The 25,657-nt window shown below is 41.6% G+C and overlaps 1 protein-coding gene across 2 annotated transcripts in view; it reads right to left on the bottom strand.

Annotated features, from left to right (window-relative positions):
- Positions 1–25,657, bottom strand: part of dgkb (diacylglycerol kinase, beta) — a 518,449-nt gene that overhangs the window by 382,654 nt on the left and 110,138 nt on the right. The window contains exons 5-6 of one of the 2 annotated variants that reach the window (XM_055661892.1): positions 17,420–17,469; positions 5,585–5,659 (exon numbers count right to left, since the gene is read on the bottom strand). In XM_055661892.1, the coding sequence (XP_055517867.1) occupies positions 5,585–5,659; positions 17,420–17,469 (125 nt within the window). The remainder of the gene's footprint in view (positions 1–5,584; positions 5,660–17,419; positions 17,470–25,657) is intronic. The other variant, XM_055661899.1, reaches the window with a different exon arrangement.

The following is a 25,657-nucleotide window of genomic DNA, read 5'->3' as shown; positions in this document are numbered from 1 at the left end:
ATACACTTCTATCAAGTCTCCCTACAACCTCCAGCATTCAAGGGAAAACAATCCAAGACTGTCCAGCATCTCCCTGCAGTTAATTCCACCTAATCCATGCATAATTCTGGTAAACCTCCTCTGCACACTTTCCAAAGCCTCCACGTCATTCCTGTAATGGGGCGACCAGAACTGCACAGAATACTCCAAATGAGGCCAAACCAAAGTCTTATGAAGCTGCATCATGAATATTATTATCATATTAACCTCTTTTTTTTTTAATGATCTATTACAGATAGGTCAGTGACCTATTCAAATGAATGGGTCCAGTTAACTTTGGCTGGTTGAAAACTGCAGAGCCGGGTGCAAAGTTCATCCATTTCCTCAGCTCAGGACATTCATGGTCTACCCTTGGATTTGGTGCTGTGGCCAGCAACAGAACATAGAAACATAGAAATTAGGTGCAGGAGTAGGCCATTCGGCCCTTCGAGCCTGCACCGCCATTCAATGTGATCATGGCTGATCATCCAACTCAGTATCCCGTACCTGCCTTCTCTCCATACCCCCTGATCCCCTTAGCCACAAGGACCACATCTAACTCCCTCTTAAATATAGCCAATGAACTGGCCTCAACTACCCTCTGTGGCAGAGAGTTCCAGAGATTCACCACTCTCTGTGTGAAAAAAGTTCTTCTCATCTCGGTTTTAAAGGATTTCCCCTTTATCCTTAAGCTGTGACCCCTGGTCCTGGACTTCCCCAACATCGGGAACAATCTTCCTGCATCTAGCCTGTCCAACCCCTTAAGAATTTTGTAAGTTTCTATAAGATCCCCTCTCAATCTTCTAAATTCTAGAGAGTATAAACCAAGTCTATCCAGAACAAATGGTCAAATGTGCCAACACCCGACTTTCAACATGCAATTATGTTGGTGTAAAAGTCAGGAAGAGTCAGACACAATAGAAAGACCTTGCCTGTGGTTCTCTTCTCCAGGTGAATATAAATTGTATTTTTGCTCAATAACTCTGAATCAGTAAATCACTGTTTGATGTTGGGGAAAAAACTGTCATTATTTTAATATTGCTCACTGTTTCTAGCATATTTATTGATAAACCATGCTTCATAAATTGCTCCACATTTCAAACAATATATTAAAGAGTCATTTATATTTGGACAGAGAAACAGCTGCACATATTTTTTTTATCATGTTGCTATTGCATGTAAATGTCATTTAAACAATTTTAAAGACAATATAATTTCAATGTGTAATTTTAATTTGTGAATGCTATACCTAGTAAAACATATACAATGATACTTCTGGATTCTATTCAAATTCTTAATTTTTAAAGGAATCTATTATATATGAATTATTTTGGGCTTCAGCACGAGCACAACTTAATCAGGTTATTACATTAAATTAAACTAGATTTGAATACCAGAGCAAAATAAATCCAAAAGCACTTCAGTGTAAACTCGGCTTTAAGTAAAAGTCTACATTTTTATTATTACTTATATGAGGGAAGATGATTTTGGTATCTTTGAGCGCTGGTCCATTTCAATCCAGGTCCTGGAATAAAAGCATTTGCTGAACAAAATGTAGATGGTGCTTCAAATATCTTTCATGTTTAATTTTTTTCCCTCTCATATGTTCCTTGAATGCAAATTAAAGAACATAGAATAAAATAATTATTTCTTTAATCTTTTCCTTGAATGCAAATTATAAAACTTATTTGTACACATGTGTGTGTACACACTCAAGGGCCTGTCCCACTGCGGCAACCTAAATGGCGAGTTTAGAAGAGTTTAGGAGAGTTTGAAAAAGTGTCATATTGAAGACCTCCTTCGACTATGTAGAAGACCTCCTTCGACCTCCTTCGACTATGTTGAAGACCAGCTTCGACTAGCTTCGGGAAAATTGGACACCAAATAGTGGAGACGACCTCCTTCGACCTCCCTTCGATCTCCCTTCGACTATGTTGGAGACTATCTATGACTACTTTCGACTACCTTTGATTACCTTCGACTACCTTTGATTACCTTCGACTACCCTACAAGGCAGAGTCCTACCGACTGCGAAGGGCGGTGGACGCAAAGAGGAGGTACAGAGACATGATGGAGTTACAGATGGAGCAGCAGGACAACAGAAGCCTGTGGCAGGGGCTACGGATTGTAACCAACTAGCGGAGCACCCCTCCCTCATCCGCAAGTACCGGCACCTCCCTAGCTGATGACCTGAACTACTTTTATGCTCGTTTTGAGAAGGGCAACACCACCCCAGGTCTGCCGACTATCGACAATACCGCCAGCGGGCTGGCTACCGAAGCTGAAGGGAGGAATGTGCACATATTCTCGCTGTCGAAGCACAACATGAGGAGGGCTCTGACACGGGTGAACACGAGAAAAGCTGCAGGCCCCCGATGGCATCTCGGGGCGAGTACTCAAGTCCTGTGCTACGCAACTAGCTCCAGTGCTCACTACATTATTCAACCTCTCCCTGGACAAGTCCGTGGTCCCTGCCTGCTTCCAAAAATCCATCATTGTACCGGTACCAAAAAATGCCTCCCCAGCCTGTCTGAATGACTACCGTCCGGTGGCCCTTACCTCGGTAGTCATGAAATGCTTTGAGAGGCTGGTGAAGAATCACATCTGCGCCTTCCTCCCTCAGAACATGGACCCGTTGCAGTTCGCATACCGTCCGAACAGATCCACGGACGATGTGGTCTCCCAGGTCTTGCACACCGCTCTCTCCCATCTGGACAGCCAGAAGGGGGGCTACATGAGGATGCTGTTCATAGACTACAGTTCAGCCTTCAACACGATAGTCCCCACCAGACTGGCTGGGAAGCTAATGGAATTGGGGCTCAACACCTCCCTGTGTGCCTGGGTCTGGACTTTCTCACCGCCAAGCCCCAGGTAGTCAAGATGGGAGGGAATACATCGAAGTCCCTCACCCTGAGCACAGGATCGCCCCAGGGTTGCGTCCTCAACCCCCTATTGTACTCCCTGTACACACATGACTGTGTGGCTAGGTTCAGCTCCAACTCAATAATTAAGTTTGCTGATGACACTGTGGTAGTGGGCCTGATCTCAGACAACGATGAGAAGGCCTACCGGGAGGAGGTGGCTGATCTAGCACTCTGGTGCCAGGATAACAGCCTCCTCTTGAACATCAAAAAAACAAAGGAGCTGATCATGCACTTTAGGAGGGCACATCATCCAAGGACGTACACTCCATTGAGGATAAATGGGGATCCTGTGGATAGGGTGAACTGTTTTAAATATCTGGGAGTACACATCTCCGAGGATATGACATGGGCATCACACGCCTCAGCACTCGTGAGTAAGCCTTTACCACCTCAGACAATTGAGGAAATTCAGAGTGTCTCTGAGGATCCTCCAGTGTTTCTACGCAGCGGCGGTGGAAAGCATCTTGTCCGGGAATATTACCATCTGGTTTGGGAATTGCTCTGCCAAGGACAAGAAGGCTCTGCAGAGAGTAGTGCGTTCGGCCGAACGCACTATGGGAACTTCACTTGCCCCCCTGCAGGAACTATACATCAGGAGGTGCAACTCCAGAGCCAACAATATCATGAGAGACCCCTTCCACCCCTGCAACGGACTGTTCCAGTTGCTACGGTCAGGCAAACGCCTCCGTTGCCATGCGGTGAGAACGGAGAGGTTGAGAAGGAGTTTCTTCCCGGAGGCCATTCGGTCTGTAAATGCCTATCTCACCAGGGACTAACTCTACTGAACGTTTTTCCTTCCATTATTTATTATGTAAAAGAATATGTGTGTTTATGATTGTGTTTATAGTTTGTTTGGTTGTTTGTCTTTTTGCACAAAAGTCCGCGAGCATTGCCACTTTCATTTCACTGCACATCTCGTATGTGTATGTGACAAATAAACTTGACTTGACTTGACTTGATTACCTATGAATAACACGCCGACTAACTTCGACTAAACCTGCGAGTAAAAACAATATCAATTTTTTTTCCATGGTGACCTTTTTGTACTGGCAGGCATTTTTCAGCATGTTGAAAAATACGCCGCGACCTAGCTGAGGCCTCGAGTACGCGGGGACTACTCTCAAGCATGAAGGAGAGTTACAAAGACCTCCTAGGACCTCGTGTCGACCATGCTGCGAGTATGAGTTGAGGGCAAACTCTTCTAAACTCGCCAATTAGGTTGCCGCAGTGGGACAGTCCCTTCATACTTCAAATATTCAATGGGATAATAACAAAACCAAACTAATAGTTATGCACATTTAGAGTAATCATTTTGCATGCAGGGAATTAAAACAACCCCAGTCAAATTATCATCAAAAGTAATTTCTTTGTAAGAGAATAGGATCCAATTTGAAACTTAGTCTGAGACTAAATCTGCTCAGAATGTGCTTGGATAATTCACCTAGTTTCAAAACATATTAATGAGAGCATGCATTTACTTTGCCAGCTATCATTTTAAATCAAAATGTATAAAACTGAACTTAAAATGGGATCAAAATAGAAATAAGAGGCTAAAAGCAATAGATGACACAGCACAATGTCATACATTCCTCAGAGGTATCACTGGATGAGCCCCAATTTGTCCACAGTGCTTTTCTGTGATATCAACTGAAGACATCAAGAGGTGTTACAACATTGCTTCTAATTTTACAGGGGATCAATTGCTCAATAGGCCGGCATCTAACTGGAAACTCATGTCCACGCATATACAAAATTACTTGTATTTCAATCAACTACATAGGGAACAATAGATGAATGAAACAACATTAATCCACAATCAGATGACCACTGAGAACACTACACCACATCAGTACACATGAATTATTTGCAACTATTATAAACAGAGATAATTTATCTGAAATTATTTTATTATTAGTTAATCCATGTGATACGTTTTGTCATACATAAAGTCCTGGGGGACCAGAGGGGGGGGGGGGGGGGGGGGGGGGGGGGGGGGGGGGGGGGGGGGGGGGGGGGGGTGGGACAATGAGTGGGTTATGCTTTTGCAGGGGGAAAGTAGGTCAAACAGGTCATTCAGTTGAGAACTGTTTTTGTGACTTGCAGACGGCATTCATGCTTCAAGTCCTTAATGCGTGACTACATCTAATTAAGAATCATGACGCCGATAACTTTTATTGCAAAATTACTATAAAAATCTATTTCTAGAATAAGGTCAATTTTTTGTCACTAAAAATATCCCTTCTCATTTTCACATGAAAACATATACCTACTGATAGAAGCCTAAACATGTCCAACTGATCAAGTATCAATATGTCATTCATTATTCTTAAGGGACGATTGAATTGCCCTGGGCCAAGCTTGTCTGAGTAAGTTACTGAATAATTTTAATGCTGCTTCATGCCTGTGCACTCATTATCTAAGATTAGTATTCAGGACATTTGACCTCAATGTCATGATCCAGGAAGATTTCTAAGGAAAATAAATACACCTTCATTTAAAGAAAATGTGCACAAATACGGAGTCCTTCTTGAGAAGAAATGAATTCAATTATTGATCATTAAACAAAGGTTTCAATGTTTCCAATCCCACCCACCCAGTGTGATTATAGCGCCACCAAGTGAGCGTGAGCTGAAGTTACATACTGGTTTGAGTTCGGTCACATCCCATTGTAGATATTCAGCGACATGCATCATTTGACTGATGATCTGGTCAAGTTCCTGCAGAGGAAAGAACATATTATTTTTTTCCACCAACACAATTTGCTATAAACAACATTCCTGTTAATGCAAATGTTGCAGAACACCTTAGACAAAAACTATATTAATATTAGGATATTCTTCTGTCCGGTGTTTTTCGAAGCAGCATGATAAAAAGGCATATATATGGTCAGAGTAAAAAGGGACTGCTAGGAGGTAGTGACCACGATATGATAAGTTTTAATCTGCAATATGAGAGGGTGAAGGTTAAATCAGAAGTGGCAATGTTGCAGTTGAACAAAAGGGACAATGAAGGCATGAGTGAGGAGGCAGCCAATGTCGACTGGAAAAGGGTCCTCGCAAGAGTGACGGTGGTACAGCAATGGCAGGATTTTCTGGGCTTAATCCAGAAGATGCAGGATTATTTCATTCCAAAGAGGAAGAAAAATTATAGGGGGAGTAAGAGCCAACCGTGGCTGACAAGGGAAGTTAAGGATAGAATAAAACTAAAAGAAAAGGTGTATAACATAGTAAAGAGTAGTGGGAAGCCAGAGGATTGGGAAACTTTCAAAGGACAACAGAAGGTAACAAAAATGGCATTACGGGGTGAAAAGATGAAGTATGAAGGTAAGCTGGCCAAGAATATAAAGAAGGATAGTAAAAGCTTCTTTAGGTATGTTAACAGAAAAAGATTAGTAAAGACAAATGTGGGTCCCTTGAAGGCAGAAACAGGTGAAATTATTATGGGGAACAAGGAAATGGCAGAAGAGTTGAACAGGTACTTTGGTTCTGTATTCACAAAGGAAGACGCAAACAATCTCCCAGATGTACTAGTGGATAGATGATCTAGGAGACAGAGGAACTGAAAGAAATTTGCATTAGGCGAGGAATAGTATTGGAGATGGGACTGAAGGATTATAAATCCCCAGGGCCTGATGGTCTGCATCCCAGGGTACATAAGGAGGTGCCGCTTGAAAGCGTGGGCGCATTGGTGGTCATTTTTCAATGTTCTATAGATTCAGGATCAGTTCCTGTGGATTGGAGGGCAGCTAATTTTCTCAAGAAAGGAGAGAGAAAACGAGGATTATAGACGTTAGCTTGGTGGGGAAGATGCTGGAGCCAATTATTAAAGAGGTAATAATGGTGCATTTGGATAGCAGTAAAAGGATTGGTCCTAGTCAGCATGGATTTATGAAGGAGAAATCCTGCTTGACTAATCATCTGGAATTTTTTGAGGATGTAACAAGTAAAATGGATGAAGGAGAGCCAGTGGATGTAGTGTTGGAGTACATGGTATTGGGGGTAGGTTGTTGACATGGATAGAGAATTAGTTGGCAGACAGGAAACAAAGAGTAGCAATAAACGGGTCCCTGTCAGAATGGCAGGCAGTGGCGAGTGGAGAGCCGTAAGGCTCGGTGCTGGGGCCACAACTATTTACAATCTATTTTAATGATTTAGATGATGGGATTGAAAGCAACACTAGCAAATATGCAGATGACACAAAGCTGGGCGGCAGTGTGAACTGCGAAGAGGATGCTAGGTGGTTGCAGGGTGACTTGGATAGGTTAAGCGAGTGGGCAGATGCGTGGCAGATGCAGTATAATGTAGATAAAGGTGAGGTTATCCACTTTCGCGGCAAGAACAAGGAGGCAGGTTATTATCTCAATGGTGTCAGATTAGAAAAAGGAAGTGCAACGAGAACTGGGTGTCCTTGTACACCAGTCACTGAAAGTAAACATGCAGGTACAGTAGGCAGTGAAGAAAGCTAATGGCATGTTGGCCTTCATAACGAGAGGATTTGAGTAGAGGAGTAAAGTCCTTCTGCAGTTGTATAGGGCTCTGGTGAAACCACATCTGGAGTGCAGTTTTGGTCTCCTAATTTGAGAAATGACATCCTTGCTATTGATGCAGTGCAGCATAGGTTCACGGGGTTAATCCCCGGGATATGAGAAAATCGTCATATGAGGAAAGATTGGAAAGAGTGGGCTTGTGTTCACTGGAATTTAGTAGAATGAGAGGGAATCTTATAGAAATGTATAAAATTATAAAAGGACTGGACAAGTGAGATGCAGGAAAAATGTTCCCAATGATGGTGGTCTAGACCAGGGGCCACAGTCTTAGAATAAAGGGGAGGCCATTTAAAACTGAGATGAAATAAAACGTTTTCACCCGGAGAGTTGTGAATTTGTGGAATTCTCTGCCACATTTGGCAGTAGAGGCACTGGATTAATTTAAAAGAGTGTTGGATTAGGGGCTAACGGAATCAAGGGATAGTGGGAGAAGGCAGCACGCGTCACTGATTGTGGATGATCAGCCATTATCACAATGAATGTCGGTGCAGGCTCGAAGGGCCAATTGGCCTCCTCCTACACATATGTTCTACGTTTCTTAGTCCAAGCTGCGCCTTGCCATCAGCCCCAGTACCATTTTCTAAAAAATAAATAAGTACACTTTTATCTGGATTATACCACCTCTTTTATACTCATCATGCATACAATGTGGTGTGAAGTAACAATCTTTCAACTATATAAAAGAATCAGATGCAGAATGTAGCCTTGCTGACTATTTATCGATGCTCTCAGGAATTTTCATTTCTCTCCCAGGCAAACCCATTCTCTGTGAGCCCAATATTACTGACACCAGAGGAAAAAAAGGACAAAGGTTCAAATATATCAGTTTAAGAAACTCTGGTGAAGTGGTTCAGTATTCCCGCCCTTTTAAGAATGAGAATCATTGGAAGCTTAGTAATACAGGAATTTCACCTGCAAGTGTCTGGTGTATGTATAGCAACTTCAGGGGTAGCTGGTCGAAAGGAATTGTGATCTTTAGTTAGATTAATAAAAGGAGTGCATGTGGGCTAAAGTGTAAATCAGTAAGATAATATGTAAGTGATTAGGTGAGTCACTGTATTTAAGCGAGTACCGAGAATGGCACATGTGTTGAGATGGTCGGTCTGTTAAGTGGACACAAAACTCAACTTAACGCAGAGACGATGAACAAAACAACCAACAAAAAAGTACAAGCCAACATCGACCTTCCATCCTAGTACTCTTCCCTCCCAATGAGCAATCCACACAGGGACTTAGTTAAGGATTAGGGCAATCACATCATAAAATGCCATCAAGCGGCAAGCATTTGAGGGGAGAGAGTAATGCAGAATATTTAACTTATTTGCACATAATGTAGGATGAGGGAGATCAAGAGAATGTGTGTGGAAGATGCAGCTCAGGCTGAATAGAGAGAGAGCATGTAACACATATTCTAACAGAATGTAGTAATAAATGGTCCTCAGCTCAAATCATTCATGGTTTCCCTCTTCACAAATGCTGTGTGTTTCCAGTATTTTCTGTTTCATTTTAGTTTTCCAGCATCTGTAAAGTACTTCCCTCTCTTGGGATATTTCACAAAATGTCTAAGTGAGAGATCATTAAAAAAAAAAAAAATCAGTGAGAGGATGATCCTATTTCCATGTGCAGTTTTCACTAAATTTCCATATTACTCGCATTGGTTGTGTTCACCTCTTTTGACTTCACCTTCCTTCTCATGCATTTCCCTCAGTCAGCAGAACATGGCAATTATTTTTGAAATCTGCCTCTTGTCAAAACGATATAATAGCTGCAGGAATATTCCAAATATGCCCTCCACCCATCCAGTAACTGAGGTGGTGATGGCAATGACCTCACTATTATCTGTGTTTATTAAGTTTAGAGATACAGCATGGAAACAGGCCCTTCGGCCCACCGAGTCTATGCTGACCATCGATCACCCATTCTCACTTGTTTTTATGTTATCCCACTTTCTCAATCAAACCACACACATTAGGGGCAATTTTACAGTGCCCAATTAATCTACACACCAGCACATTTTTGGGGATAGGAGAAGAAACCAGTGAACCTGAAGGAAACCCACATGGTCACAGGAAGAATGTGCAAACTACACACAGACAGCACCAGACATCAGGAACAAACCCAGATCTCTGGTACTATGAGGCAACAGCTCTACCAGAGCAATGTATGTTTCCAATTGTATTAATTAGTAATGTCTGTAAATTATAAGCTTGTTCCCAAAATACATCCATTCAAATTCTGAGATCATCAACTAATCAGTTGAGTGTGAAAAGTGGCACTGTTGGACGCTGAATAACAAAAATATACAGCCATGGGCTTGAATATGACCATTTATGACGGGCGTCCCTTTCCATCAATATATATTTGTGCTCTTGTGCAGAGGACTAATGACAAAAATCCATTATTCAAGGATAGATACCAGATGATATCTAATTCATCTTTGGAAATCCTGCAAAAAACTCCTGCAGTGGCTCAGCTTTCTCTCATATCATTTAAGATGAGACAACATTTAATGAATGAACATGCAGTGAAGGATTCTCTGGGGAAGAGTGACCATAGCATGATATAATGACATAGCCCATTGAAGAATGAGAATCATTGGTCTGAAGCCAGTGTCTTAAACTTAAATCAAGGCAATTACAAAAATATGGAGGCAAGTCTAAATAAAGTGTACTAAACAAAAAGTTCAAAGATAAGATGGCGAGATGGTGTAATTCATAATTAACAAAGTAAGGCTTCATGAGGAGATTAATCTATCTATGGTTTAACTAAAACTAATTAAAGATAATTGAGGATGGTGAATGAGATGGGGGCATTAATGATGAGAAACAGAGAACTTGAACAAATATTTGATAGCTATGTTCATGGAAAATGTTAACATTATTCCAATAATATCAAACAAAAGTGTTGATGGGAAAGCAAGGGAGGGATTAAAGCAATCACTATCACTGTAGAAAATATATATTTTATCTATGTCTTTCTTATCCACTGTGTTTCTTTTCACTGCCTTGTAGAATTTGTGCAATTAATGTAATTCTTGGGATGGATCATGGTTGAGAGAGGGGCCCGACTCGCAGCTCAATGTTCCGGGATTTCATTGTTCCAGATGTGATCGAGAGGAAGGCAAAAGGAGATGGAGGAGTTGCACTACTAATCATGGAGACTATCACTGCAGCACTCAGAGAGGATATACTGGAAGCTTCATCTGCTTCAACGATATGGGAAGAGCTTATAAATGTTAAAGGTGCAAACACTAATGGGGTGGTACTACGCGCCCCATTAAGACATTTACAGAGTTCCATTATATATATATATCTGTTATACTGCTGCATATAAGAATTTCATTTATCCATTTCGGGACACGTAACAATAAAACACTCCTGACATTGAGTATATGAGTTCAGGAAGTTATGATGTAGCTTTTCAGGATTTAGGTTAGGCCGCAAATGGAGTATTATGTGTAGTTCTGGCCGACCCATTGCAGGCAGAATGTGGAGGCTTTGGAAACGATGCAGAGGAGATTAGCAAAATGATTCCTGGATTAGGAGGTTAGCTATATGGAGAGGCTGGACAGACTTGGAGTGTTTTTCCTGGAGATCTAATAGAAGTATATAAAAAAATGAGATATTATGGATAGAGTGGACAATCAAATGGAAAATTAAATAATAGAGGGTCGAGGTGAGCAGGGCAAAGTTTAAAGGAGTTGTGTGTTGCAACTTTGTTTTTCTTTTCACACAGAGAGTAGTGAATACCTGAAGCATGATGCAAGTGGTAGTTGAGGCAGATATGATAGCAGCATTTAAGATACCTTTAGATATTCAGGTAATAGAGGGATATGGATTATGTGCAGGTAGATGGTCTTGACATCATGTTCAGTACAGACATTGTGGGTTGAATGGCCTGTTCTTGTGCTACTATTCTATGTTCTATAATATTTGACACAGCTATTAATTTTATTTTGACGATGTAATGAACAGGGTGGGAGAACAGGAATTAATAAATGTAATGTAATTGTGTCTCCAAAGTCATAATAATATGTCAATATGACTGCCATAAAATGTGGCTGCACAAAGTAAGAGGTCATGGAAGTAGGCGCAATTTGTGAGCAAGAAGCGAGGATTGGCAGAGTAACAGAACGTTACGAGTTAGGATGAATTAGATAGTTTCAGGCCTGCAAATTGAAACCTTTAATATGCCATCACGATCATTTCTTAGCTTTCAATTACTTACAGGTGATATTAATGACAGATGAAGAGGCTGAAAGCTTTGCAAATCTGTTAATGATGTGGGAAGGAAAGCTGCAAAGAAGGCATGATGAGTCTGCAGTAGAAGAGAGATATGTTTTGTTGGTGGGGAACTTTTTGACATTTAGAGTATAATGTAAGGAAATGTGCAGTTATCTACTTACGCGGTTAGAATAAAAAGCCAGAATGGAGTTTAAATTGGAATATAGAATAATGCAGTGTAAAGGGATCTATATGTTCCTCATAAATGTACAAGGTGTTAATGATACCATGCCTGTACAAATGAGTGCAACGTGTCTTCTTACTTCACAGAGGATACACCTACTGAAAGATTGTGCTGTGTGGACCTACATTTTTGGATTTTATAAGAATAGGACGTGATCTTAGAAAAACATACAAGCTTTTGAGGTGGCTGACCAGGGTTAAGGAAATCAAGACACAAGAAACTGCAGATGTTGGTGTCTTGCGTCAAACTCTCGAGGAACTCAGGGGGTCAAGTAGCAACTGTGGAGGGAATTTTGGGGTCTAGCATTCGAAGTATAGTTTCAGAATAAAAAGATTTTTATTTAAGATGGGGAAAGAGAAAGAATGTATTGAATCTTTTGATGTCTTTACCCTCGGAAGCAGTGGGAGCAGGATCATTGAATCTATTCTGTCAAAATGGACCAATGATCAGGGAATCAAAGATAACTGGGGAAGTGGCAGGATAGTGAAATTGAGGCAGAGATCAGATCAGCTGTAATCTTACTGGATACAGAGCAGGTTCAAGCAACTGTCCAATTATTCCCACCTATATCTAACGGTGTTTATTCTAATGGCTTTCCCGTAGTACTCTTTCATGCACACAAGATTTAATAACCAAACCTCGGATATCTATCTCTCTTTCCCAGTTTGGAATTTTTTTCCTCATCCCCAATGCTTCCTTCTCATCTTCATATGTACTTGAGCCAATCTTTGGACAAAATCCAGTAAAGTGGGGTTTGTTGTGGCCTCTATCAAGAGTTTAATCAGCACAGGGTTTAGGGTTACACCTTAACTGGAGGGGGACCGACATTCTGGCAGGCACGTTTGCTAAATAGTAGGGGGGAGGGATTAATAATAATAAATTAATAAATTTTATTTATGGGCACCTTTTAAGAGTCTCAAGGACACCTAACAAAAATTTAGCAAGTAGAGGAAACACATGTAAGCGGAATGAAATAAATAGTAGAGGCATGACTAGTACACAAATTAGAGACAGAATTCAGTTCAAAACACAATATGAGGAATTCAAGCACAGATGAAAAGGGAGGGGGACGTGGGGCTAAGGATAGGCAGAGGTGAAGAGATGGGTCTTGAGGCGGGACTGGAAGATGGTGAGGGACACGGAATTGTGGATCAGTTGGGGGAGGGAGTTCCAGAGCCTGGGAGCTGCCCATGAGAAGGCTCTGTCCCCAAAACTGCGGAGGTTGGACTTGTGGATGGAGAGGAGACCAGCTGATGTGGATCTGAGGGTCCGTGAGGGTTGGTAGGGGGAGAGGAGGTCAGTGAGATATGGGGGGCCAGATGGTGGAGGGCTTTATAGATGAGGACCAGGATTTTGTAGGTGATCCAGTGGGAGATGGGAAGCCAGTGAAGTTGTTTGAGGACTGGAGTGATGTGATGCCAGGATTTGGTGTGGATGATGAGTCGGGCGGCTGCGTTCTGGTCCAGTTGGAGTCAGTTGATGTAGGTGGAGCTGATGCCAAGGAGAAGTGAGTTGCAGTAGTCCAGTCGGGAGGAGATGAAGGCATGGATTGACAAATTGGGAGTATAAAGATGGAGTTGAAGGGGAAGTGACTACAGGAAAATTTACAAAATATTCTCGAATTAAAGGGAAGGAAAGCTCGAGAATGGACTACAGTGTAAGGTCAGGTCAATTGCGAGCGGCGTGATGGGGGAAGTGAATACGGAAGTCAAAGTGCTGTATATGAATGCACAAAGTATAAGGAATAAAGTGGACTAGATTGAGGCTCAGTTCGAAACTGGCAAGTATGATGTTGTGGGAATTATTGAGACATGGCTGCAAGAGGGCCAGGGCTGGGAACTGAATATTCAAGGGTATACATCCTATCGAAAAGACAGGTGGGCAGAGGTGGTGGGGTTGCCCTGTTGGTGAGGAATGAAATTCAAGCTCTTGCAAGGGATGACATTGAAACAGGAGATGTGGAGTCAGTATGGATAGAACTAAGAAATTGTAAGGGTAAAAATACCCTAATGGGACTAATCTACAGGCCCCCAACCAGTAGCCTGGACATAGGGTGCAAGTTGAACTAGGAGTTAAAATTGCCATGTAGCAAAAGTAATGCTGTGGTTGTTATGGGAGATTTCAACATGCAGACTGGGTAAATCAGGTTGGTACTGGACCCCCAAGAAAGGGACTTTGTAGAGTGCCTTTGTGATGGATTCTTAGAACAGCTGGTATTGGAGCCTACCAGGGAGAAGGCAATTCTGGATTTAGTGTTATGTAATGAACCGGATTTGATAAAGGACCTCAAGGTTAATGAGCCATTAGGAGGCAGTGACCATAACATGGTTAGGTTTAATCTACAATTGGAGAGGGAGAAGGGTAGATCGGTGGTGTCAGTGTTGCAGTTGAATAAAGGGGACTATGGGGCCATGAGGGAGGAGCTGGCCAAAGTTGACTGGAAAGATACACTAGCAGGGATGACAGTGGAACAACAATGGCAGGTATTTCTAGGAATAATACAGAATGTGCAGGATCAGTTCATTCCTAGAAGGAAGAGAGATTCCAAGGGGAGAAAGGGATGACCATGGCTGACAAGGGACGTCAGGGACAGTATAAAAATTAAAGCGAGGAAGTACAACGTAGCAAAGATGAGCGGGAAACAAGAGGATTGGGTAATGTTTAAAGAACAACAGAAGATAACCAAAAAGACAAATCGGGGAGAAAAGATGAGGTACGAAGGTAAACTAGCCAAGAATATAAAGCTTCTTTAGGTATGTGAACAGGAAAAAAATAGTTAACACCAAAGTTGGACCCTTGAAGACCAAAAAAGGTGAATTTATTACGGGGAACAAGGAAATGGCAGATGAGTTGAACAGGTACTTTAGATCTGTCTACATTAAGGAGGACACAAACAATCTTCCTGATATAGTAGTGGCAGGAGGATCTGGGGTGACGGAGGAAATCCACAATAGGCAGGAAATGGTGTTGGATAGACTGATGGGACTGAAGGCTGATAAATCCCCAGGGCCTGGTGGTCTGCATCACAGGGTACTTAAGGAAGTGGTTCTAGAAATCATGGATGCATTGGTGATAATTTTCCAATGTTCTATAGACTCAGGATCAGTTCCTATGGATTGGAGGGTAGCTAATGTTATCCCACTTTTTAAGAAAGGCGGGAGAGAGAAAACAGGGAATTATAAACCAGTTAGCCTGACATCGGTGGTGGGGAAGATGCTGGAGTCAATTATAAAAGATGAGATAGCCGAACATTTAGGTAGCAGTAACAGGATGGGTCCGAGTCAGCATGAATTACGAAGGGGAAATCATGCTTGACTAATCTTCTGGAAATTTTTGAAGATGTAACTAGGAAAATGGACAAGGGAGAGCCAGTGGGTGTAGTGCACCTGGACTTTCAGAAAGCATTTGATAGGGTCCCACAAAGGAGATCAGTGGGCAAAATTAGGGCACATGGTATTGGGGGTCGAGTGCTGACATGGACAGAGAAGTGGTTGGCAGACAGGAAACAGAGAGTAGGGATTAACGGGTCCCTTTCAGAATGGCAGTGGGGTACCGCAAGGCTGGGATCGCTGCTATTTACAATATACATCAATGATTTGGATGAAGGGATTCAAAGTAACATTAGCAAATTTGCAGATGACACAAAAGCTGGGTGGCAGTGTGAACTGTAAGGAGGATGCTACACAGAGAGTAGTGAATCTCTGGAACTCTCTGCCACAGAGGGTAGTTGAGGCCAGTTCATTGGCTATATTTAAGAGGGAGTTAGATGTGGCCCTTGTGGCTAAGGGGATCAGAGGGTATGGAGAGAAGGCAGGTACGGGATACTGAGTTGGATGATCAGCCATGATCATATTGAATGGTGGTGCAGGCTCGAAGGGCCGAATGGCCTACTCCTGCACCTAATTTCTATGTTTCTATGTTTCTATTTAGAACGGAGCCGAGGAAACACTTTTTCTCACAGAGAGTGGTGAGTCTGTGGAATTCTCTGCCTCAGAGGGCGGTGGAAGCAGTTTCTCTGGATGCTTTCAAGAGAGAGCTAGATTGGGCTTTTAAAAATAGCAGTGGATATGGGGAGAAGGCAGGAACCGGGGGGGGGGGGGGGGGGGGGGGGGGGGTACTGATTGGGGATGATCAGCTATGATTACATTGAATGGCGGTGCTGGCTCGAAGGGCCGAATGGCCTATTGTCTATTGTCTATTGAGGGAGTGCAATGTAGCACAGAAACCATTCAAGACAATTAAATGTATTCAGGGAAGAGTTATGTGGAAGTAAAATAGCTAAAGAGACCAAGGGATATGGGGAAAAGGCAGGAAAATGTCTTGAATTGGGATGATCAGCGTTGATTTTATTAAAGGGAGGAGCAGGCTAGAAGAGTAGATCAGCTGACTCCTCGCATGGCAATGCAATCCAATGCACTCTGAGAAGTACTATTTAAGAAGAAAATTATGGAACTGCCTGATTTCACTTTGGGATTAAATGTATACAATTTGTTACTTTATGGTTTTCTGTTCCATAGAAGCAAGTTATGGGAATCAATTCATAAGATTTAAAACATAAATAAATTAAATAAAACAGAAATTAAAGTTTTTGTCAATTTTTCTCTTGAAAAATGCAAGCTTTTTCCTATGGTTACTGAATGAAAATAATGTCCTGTATGTGCCTGATTTCACCAAGAAATCATTGTGTGTTAATGCTACTATGGACAGTGGTTACATTAATGAACTGTTATCTGGTAACCAGGACTATTCATTCACATACACAAATTTAAAATCCACTATAGCTGTTGAAGTAAGTAAATACATGCCTTAACAGTGACCATGATATGACCAGATTGTTTGAAAAAACATTGGGTTCACTGCAGGGAAGAATATCTGGCTGACTTGTGACAACCATTTGTAGCTGACCCATAACTGGCTTCTGAAATGATCTTACAATCTTACGTGATCAGTAAATAGCTTTGACTGTAACAAGTACTGCCTTGTAGGCAAACTTCACATCCTATGAATGAATTTAAAAAAAACTCAACCAAATAACACAATAAGTGTTATTTTTTTCAATGCAACATAATGCATTCCCATGACAAGAATGCCAAACATTGATCTATGCATTGGTCTAATTTGCCAAACAGTGTTGATCATAGTGCTGATACATTTATCACTTCGGCATAGATGCAGACGTTTATATCCACAAGTGAAAGCATTGTTAGAACTTGCTGTGTCACTTTGGCATCTTGTAATAAATGAAATTTGGGACTGCAAGTGATGGAAAAGCTGCCATTGTTGCATGTATAGCAGGTTTAATATAGCAATGCAAAATATGATAAAACATGCATTTCCTTTCAGTAAATGAAAACCTCATATAAGTCCCTTGTAACTAAAGCAGATAAGTAAGCTTCGATAGTTTATCAAAAACAAAACACAGTGAACAAAATTCTAGCGATCGCCAGGTCTCTAGAGATCTTACCGAGCTATCTAGCGACCCATTTCCATCAGTGTCATAAAGACGGAACATGACTAAAAGGGAAAATAAAAATAAGTCATTCATCTTTGAAAAGCATCCCTAATACATCAACAAAACTGTATAAAAAGGGAATATTGAGGGGCTAACTCCACACAAAATATTCTCATATAAGGTGATTTCTGCTTTGCTTCTAGACCTGTACTAATATGAATTAATTCCAATAATGGAGATGCATGTCCAGCTAATCCGACCATGATTTCCATGTGGAGCGCAACTGGGTTGATATAAAATGAATGTACATGTCAAAATAAACCAGAACTTAACACTTTGCGGATGACCATTGTGGTTTGATAAAATATTCTCGATCTGGGTTTTCAAAACTGGTGTTCTTTCCTTTAGAAAAGACTTCAGCTGAACAAAAGGAGACGTTTACAATTAGAGGGGTGGGGGAAATAAAGTAGTTGCAAAGACAGATCTAAAAGTAGGGCCTCTTACAAACCTAATCACAAATAATTGTTATAAAATAAACTGGGACCTGGACCATTTAAGTGCTGGTGATTAGCAAAAGTGCATTTAAAGCCATATTGATAGGTACCCAGGAGGAAAATGAATAAAAGCAATAAAATAGGTGAGATAAAATAAATAGTTGAAAGACACTCACATAGAGCATTAACAGCAGCATAGACCAAAAATCCATGTTTGTGCACAGCACTTCCATGAATCTTCAATCTTAATGCTAGTCCATGAGGAAAGAAACTGGGGAGGTAAAAATTAGCTCATATGCAATTTTACCTCATGGAAGGATGTGGATGTGGGTGGTGTGCTGGGAAGAGAGGTGGGGGTCAACCCATTCAGCCTTCCATTAAAGTTTAGACCAGTGGTAACTGTGGGCGATAAGTCTGGGCAGTAGACACAGCCATGCTTTAGATTTATTATTAGTCAAAGTTGCAACATGCTGACAGCAGATATCAAACAGCAAAAGACAAAAGCACAATTTCCAGAGAGACAGCTCTGTTTACAATTAACAAACCACTGTTAGATTAGTTAAATTATGCTGATGGAGTCTTGGGGTTCCACAATAAATAGCATTATTGTATCTATATCTATCATTCATTATAACTACTGCCTCTGCTATCCAACCATTCTCATGAGATGACTAACCATGTATCACTTTCTCAGACTATGTCCTATAAATCCCAAAATAGGATAAATATTCATATATGGGCAATAAGGGAGAACCGTGAAAACAAGGAAATAATTTACTCATTAACATCTACTTGGATTATTAACTATCAAATTAATAATTGGTTTAAATAGAAACAGTAAGTACTCTTGCTATTCACTAATTGTAAAAACTTTTAATGTTTTTTTATCGTTTCATTAAGCAGATGGTTGGCTTAATAAATGTACTTTAGAGGTTAAGGGATTTTATTTTAAATGTATTGACAAAGAAAGTACTTAAAAAGCACATAAGTACTTTGGACAGTACACAGGGCAGATGATGTTCAAGATGGTGATTCAACAAATGTTCTTGATCCATTATTAGCTTCAAAAATATGTTCGAACGGCAAGTCAAATGGCTTTTTTTTAAAAAACGTCTTGAAGTATCTGCTAGAACAAAAAATGCCAACCTTTTATATTAAACAGATATTATCAATTCTGCATGTTTTTCTAAATCTGCCTTCAAGCAACACCTGGGAGCATTCTGCTGCATTCCCAATATCATAAAGGCAACAATGGCATATTTATTAAATGCAGGTGCAGAACACTCACTTTAATGACAATGGCCATAATAACCAAATGGCCGTGGAATTACCCATTGGTAGTAGAAAGCATTGAATGTCATCACCTCCCAACATGTCAATAGCACGTACACAACTAATTACAATTATCATAAATTATAGCATATAAAACAAAACACTCATATTAATCAAACGGTGATAATAAAAATAGTAAAATTAAAGTAATGGTTGATGAATATGTTTTGGAATATCAATACGAGTTAATGTTGTACATTCAAATCGACTTTTTGCCAATGGATGCAAATTGAACCATAATATCAGTTAGACCACTGCGTGTAGGTCGCCAAGTTGTTACATTAAGAGTTTAAGAGGGTGTCAGGTTTAGGTTTCCTATTGTCACAGATACCAAGGTACAGTGAACAACTTTGTTTTGGATGCTCTCCAAACATATCAGATATACCACACAAAAATACAATCAAGTATAATTGAGATTCCAATATAGCTAGAATGACCAACAAGAGATACCCGGAAATATTAGAATTAAGCAGTTTTCCTCTAGGCACTTCATCATTCAACTATTAGTCAAGTCAAGTCAAAGTCAAGAGAGTTAATTGTCATGAGTCCACGACAAGACAATGAAATTCTTGCTTTGCTTCAGCACAACAGAACATAGTAGGCATTGACTAAAAAACAGATCAGTGTGTCCCTATACCATTATATATGTAAATACACACATGAATAAATAAACTGATAAAGTGCAAATAACAGATAATGGGCTATTAATGTTCAGAGTTTTGTGCAAACCAAGTTTAATAGCCTGATGGCTGTGGGGAGGTAGCTATTCCTGAACCTGGTTGTTGCAGTCTTCAGGCTCCTGTACCTTCTACCTGAAGGTAGCAGGGAGATGAGTGTATGGCCAGGATGGTGTGGGTCCTTGATGATACTGCCAGCCTTTTTGAGGCAGCGACTGCGATAGATCCCCTCGATGGAAGGGAGGTCAGAGCCGATGATGGACTGGGCAGTGTTTACTACATTTTGTAGTCTTTTCCTCTTCAGGGTGCTCAAGTTGCCAAACCAAGCCACGATGCAACCGGTCAGCATGCTCTCTACTGTGTACCTGTAGAAGTTAGAGAGAGTCCTCCTTGACAAACCGACTCTCCGTAATCTTCTCAGGAAGTAGTAGGCGCTGATGTGCTTTCTTAATAATTGCATCAGTGTTCTCGGACCAGGAAAGATCTTCAGAGATGTGCACGCCCAGGAATTTGAAGCTCTTGACCCTTTTAACCATCGACCCGTTGATATAAACAGGACTGTGGGTCCCCATCCTACTCCTTCCAAAGTCCACAATCAGTTCCTTGATTTTGCTGGTGTTGAGGGCCAGGTTATTGTGCTGGCACCATATGGACAGTCGCTTGATCTCTCTTCTATACTCTGACTCATCCCCATCAGTGATACGTCCCACAACAGTGGTGTCGTCAGCGAACTTGATGATGGAGTTCGCGCTATGTCCGGCTACGCAGTCATGAGTATAGAGTAAGTACAGCAGGGGGCTGAGCACGCAGCCTTGAGGTGTTCCTGTGCTGATTGTTATCGAGTCTGACATATTTCCACCAATATGAACAGACCGTGGTCTGTGGATGAGGAAGTCGAGGATCCAATTGCTGAGGGATGCGCAGAGACCCAGTTCTGTGAGTTTGGTAATCAATTTGGAGGGGATGATTGTATTTAATGCTGAGCTGTAATCAATGAATAACAGCCTGATATATGAGTTTTTGCTGTCCAAGTAGTCCAGAGCGGAGTGGAGGGCCAGCGAGATCGCATCTACCGTTGATCTGTTGTGACGGTAAACGAACTGCAGTGGGTCCAGGTTTTTGTCGAGGTAGGAGTTGATTTGCGGCATGATCAACCTCTAAAAGCACTTCATCACCACAGGCATTAGTGCCACTGGTCGATAGTCATTGAGGCACGTCACCTTACTCTGCTTGGGCACTGGTATAATTGATGCCCTTTTGAAGCAGGTGGGGGCCTCAGACCTCAGAAGTGAGAGGTTGAAAATGTCCAGCCAGTTGGTCCGCACAGGTTTTTAGAACACGACTAGGTATACCATCAGGCCCAGGCACTTTTCGAGGGTTCACCCCGCTGAAGGGTTTCCTGATGTCGGCCTCTGTGACTGAGACTGAAATACCATCACAGCGAATGGGGGCTTGGGAAGGCACATCGGTGTTCTCCCTATCAAAGCGTGCGTAAAAGGCATTGAGCTCATCAGGGAGTGATGTTTCGCCGACATTCGAACTGCCTCCTGATTTCGCCTTGTAGGAGGTGATTGCATTCAGGCCCCGCCACACCTGCCAAACATCTGTCTCATCCTCCCTCCAGTTTGGAGCAGGTCCCTTTTGGATTTTTTGATGGCCTTACCAAGGTCGTATCTGGACTTCTTGTAGACCACTGTATCATCAGACATGAATGCCCAGTGTCTGGTCTTCAGAAGGGTGCGGATCTCAAATATTAAAAATGATTCTTACATGTTTTTCTGTAAAATGTTTTCAATTTGCTTATCTAAATGCAAACAAAATTCCAAATAATTAAATAATCTACATTTCAAATATAAAATGTTGAAAAATAAAAATGGTGGTTCATAAAAGATAAACTTTACAACTAATGTTCTGCCACACCATATTAGTTGAGGCGAGAGGATTCTGCAACAGTAGCAGTAAACCTCCAGCAGGGGACGCTCTGTTCCTCTGCTTTCCCTGAGACAACAGTGAGAGCAAGCAAAATGTAAGTTGCTTTGATAAAGACAAATTAATATGTTACCAACAGAAATAATGGAATTTCATAATAATTCTTGCAATTTAAAACACATCAAGAAAATCTCATCTAATACATGCTCAGATAAAATTGGAGCCAATCCCCTTTAAGTATAGAAACTCTGTTGTGAATGAACACAATGATTGAGGCTCCACATACAGGGTAGGAAATACCAAAAGCTCACAACTAAAAATTAAAAAAAAAATCTCCTCATCTCAGTCCTCACTGCTTACTCAAACCGTGCCCCTAATCCCGGCACTTCAGTAAGGGGAAAACATCTTCTGCATATTCAGATTATTGAATACTTTACAATTTTAATTCAAAAGTTTCAATGAGATCCTCTCTCATTCTTCTCAATGACTTCAGAAAACTCCCACAGGCTTCTTGAAATGTGTAAGCAATGTGTCGGATCACGATGATGACAAGCCAACAGTTCAAACAGAAAGTCAACTGCCAATTCATTGCAAACCGCACAGCTGCAGAAATATGGAATGCACTGAAAGGCAGATGTATTGCATCTGACCTCTGGGTCTGCCCTGGACTCTCCACTGGGTTCAGGAACATTCCTCAGTGTCCTGAACCCAGGCACTAAATAAACTTGCATTCTATGACAAAAAAACATTATTGGGATAATGAGAGATTGCAGTGTTCTTTAATGCAGGGGGATCTGGGTGTTGCATTGCCTCTACAGCAAGTGATTGGCAATGTTTTTTTAGGAAAGTTAACAGAATATTACTTAATGGCAGGGAACAGAGCCCAATAGTAAAGTTACGCTTCAGTTGTGCACGGTATCAGCTAGACCAATCTGTGGCCTTGTGTAAGGACGTGTGTGAATACATTACAAGCGGTTCAGAAAAGGCTGACTAGACTAATATCTGGAATGGGCCTGCTCCCAAATAAGGAAAGATTGGTCAAACTAGCTTAGAGTTTAGAGAATATGAGGAAAATTGATTGAAACATACGAGCTTCCAAGGGATGCTGACAGAGAAGATATGGAGTGTATACTTTCTTCTTTCAGAGGATCTAAAACTAGGGATTACCATTGAAACAGGGGGTCACCATTAAAGTGAGAGATGAAGCGCATTTCAGAGAGTCATATGCCTTTAGACTTCCCTTCCAGAAACGCTATTGGAAACAGAGCATTTTAATATTTTCCTAGTACATAGATTGGTTAACGGATTAGTCCCGGAAGTGGCGGCGCTTCTGGGGGGATGCGACCTATTCTTGTCGTATCCCCCGTCTCCGTCTCCGTTGAGGCCTAATCGCGGAGCTGGCAGCCTCAAACTGGGACCAACCTTGAGGCTCCGGAGGCAGAGCCAGGACTTACCAATGAGGGGCTAACCAACTTCGAGGCTGTGGTGGCGTTGCGGTGGCAGCGACCCGACTTCGGAGCCTTGGAGGCTCGGCCGCGGGCCCAGTGGATTCGGCCGCGGGCCCAATGGACGACATCGTCTGGAGCTCGCTGGTCCCAGGTTGGTGACCAGTTCTCCGGAGCTCCCGCAACAACAGCTTCGTCCGCTGGACTGAAGGGTGGCAGCTTCGCCTGCCCCGGGCCGCGGAGTTTGAACCAGCCCGTTCGCGGAACTCGGATTCGGCCGCGGGACGTACCATCACCTGCCGGGGCCCCAACATCGGAAGCCTGGATCGCCTCAACGCAGAGGGAGAACAAGGAGTGAAGTGATAAGGACTTTAAGACTTTTGCCTTCCATCACAGTGAGGAGGTGCCTGGTAGACTCACTGTGGTGGATGTTAAACTGTGTTCATTGTGTGTTTTGTTATTTTATTCTATGCTATGACTGCAAGGTCCGTAATTTCGTTCAGACTGAAAACTCTGAATGACAATAAAGGATACTTTGACTTGACTTCGAACTCAGCGTGTCAGGCAGCATCTCTGGAGGAAAAGAATGGGTAATGTTCAGACACTCTGAAGAAAGGTGCCGACCCAAAATGTCACCCATCCTTTTTCTTCAGAGTTGCTGCCTGACCTGCTGAGTTACTCCAGCACTTTGTGTCTATCTTTGATATAAACCAGCATTTGTAGTTCTTTGTTTCTAGATTGGCTAATTGATTCAAAGATGCAGCGTGGAAACAGGCCCTTCGGCCCACTGAGTCAACGGCAACCATCGATCACCTGTTCACACTCATTCTATGTTATCCCACTTTCACATCCACTTCTTACACACCAAGGACAATTTACAGTGGCCAACTAAACCTAAAAACTTGCACATCAACCTTTCAACTGGAATTCCTGAGCAATTTGGAGAGTGGAGAATGCAAAGACAACAGTTCTAAACATAAATTTGCAGAGGATTTCCATTTGTAGAGGACTTCCACAAAATGGTACTTCTTCATGGTCTCACTCATACATCATCGTGTATTGTCTTTCCGCTGACTGGTTACATGCAACAAAAGCTTTTCACTGTAATTTGGTACGTGACAATAAACTAAACTAAATAAAAACTAAATTATCTTTGAAACTTGACTTTGCAGTTGGCTGGAGATACACCAAATTTGCACTTAAGTGTTATTTTGCCTTTAGTATCACGTACTCTGGAGCCAATTCAAGTCTTGTATCTGTAATTATATCACCACATTAATATCTCCACACATTATATGTTGAATATTAAACCACACTACTAAAGTGTAAGTAGTAGAAATCAGCTCATCGCATTTAGAGTTGGAACGATGTTTCGTATTTTTCTGGGTAGTTTCACAATATGAATGTTGTGTTTCTACTTTATTTTCCAATCAAAGTGGATTGTCCATAGGTTTTTTTTTCTTGTGAAACCACAGAAGAAATACACAGCAAAACAGACACTTTCCATTACCTCAGAGCCCATCGAACAATGTTAATTTCTAGTGGGAAGGCTTGGATATGCAACGTAAACCAGAACATCTCTGGAGTGTTGCACACCAATTTCTTGCCATTAAAATTAACAGGTAGAGTTAATTGATTTTACCTCTACGTGGAGAAGTTCACAACTTGAGCACAAGTGTGTGGAGTTGAAGCTTTCTGAAAGTTCCTTGACACTGATCACTACATTTATTCCAACTGTGCTTAATTGGTAAACAACACATTGAGTATGGCAATGGAGGCGGAACCTCTGTATTTTCCATTAGTAGTGTTGTAAACCAGATAGGGAAAATACAGGCAATTTTATATACTGTATTTGCTTCATCTCTTGGTGTTTTTTCCAGCACAAAATACTATTTGAACAACTTTAATATTTTTAAAAAAGTCAGAGATGTTCATGAACATAAAACAGATAAATGCAGCACAAGAACAAGCCCTTTGGCCCACAATGTCTGCGCTGAACATGATTCCAAGATGAACTTTTCTAATCTGCCTGTACATGATTCAAACCCCTCCATTCCTGGCATATCTATGTGCTATCTAAAAGCTTCTGAAATGCAACTATGGTATCTGCCTCCACCATCAGCTCCACAGGTGCTCTCCAGCCAGAGCAGCTTTTAAATAACCCGAGATATATCCTAGAGGCCCCATAGATTTATCCACCTCAATGCCCTTTAATAGCCCCATCTTAACCTCCTCCTTGATCTCAAACTGCCCTAGCATATTAATTTCCCCCACTTATCTCACTGTCCTCCTGTCCTTCTCCCTGGTGTTAACAGATTGAAAGTATTTGCTCTGCTCCGCACTGATATTTTATTAATGCCAAGCATAAATTCC

Source organism: Leucoraja erinacea, chromosome 2, assembly GCF_028641065.1.
Source record: "Leucoraja erinacea ecotype New England chromosome 2, Leri_hhj_1, whole genome shotgun sequence".
NCBI classification, from domain to species: Eukaryota; Metazoa; Chordata; class Chondrichthyes; order Rajiformes; family Rajidae; genus Leucoraja; species Leucoraja erinaceus.
Note: the sequence above shows the minus strand (reverse complement) of the source record. Positions and strands in the feature narration are given on the sequence as shown.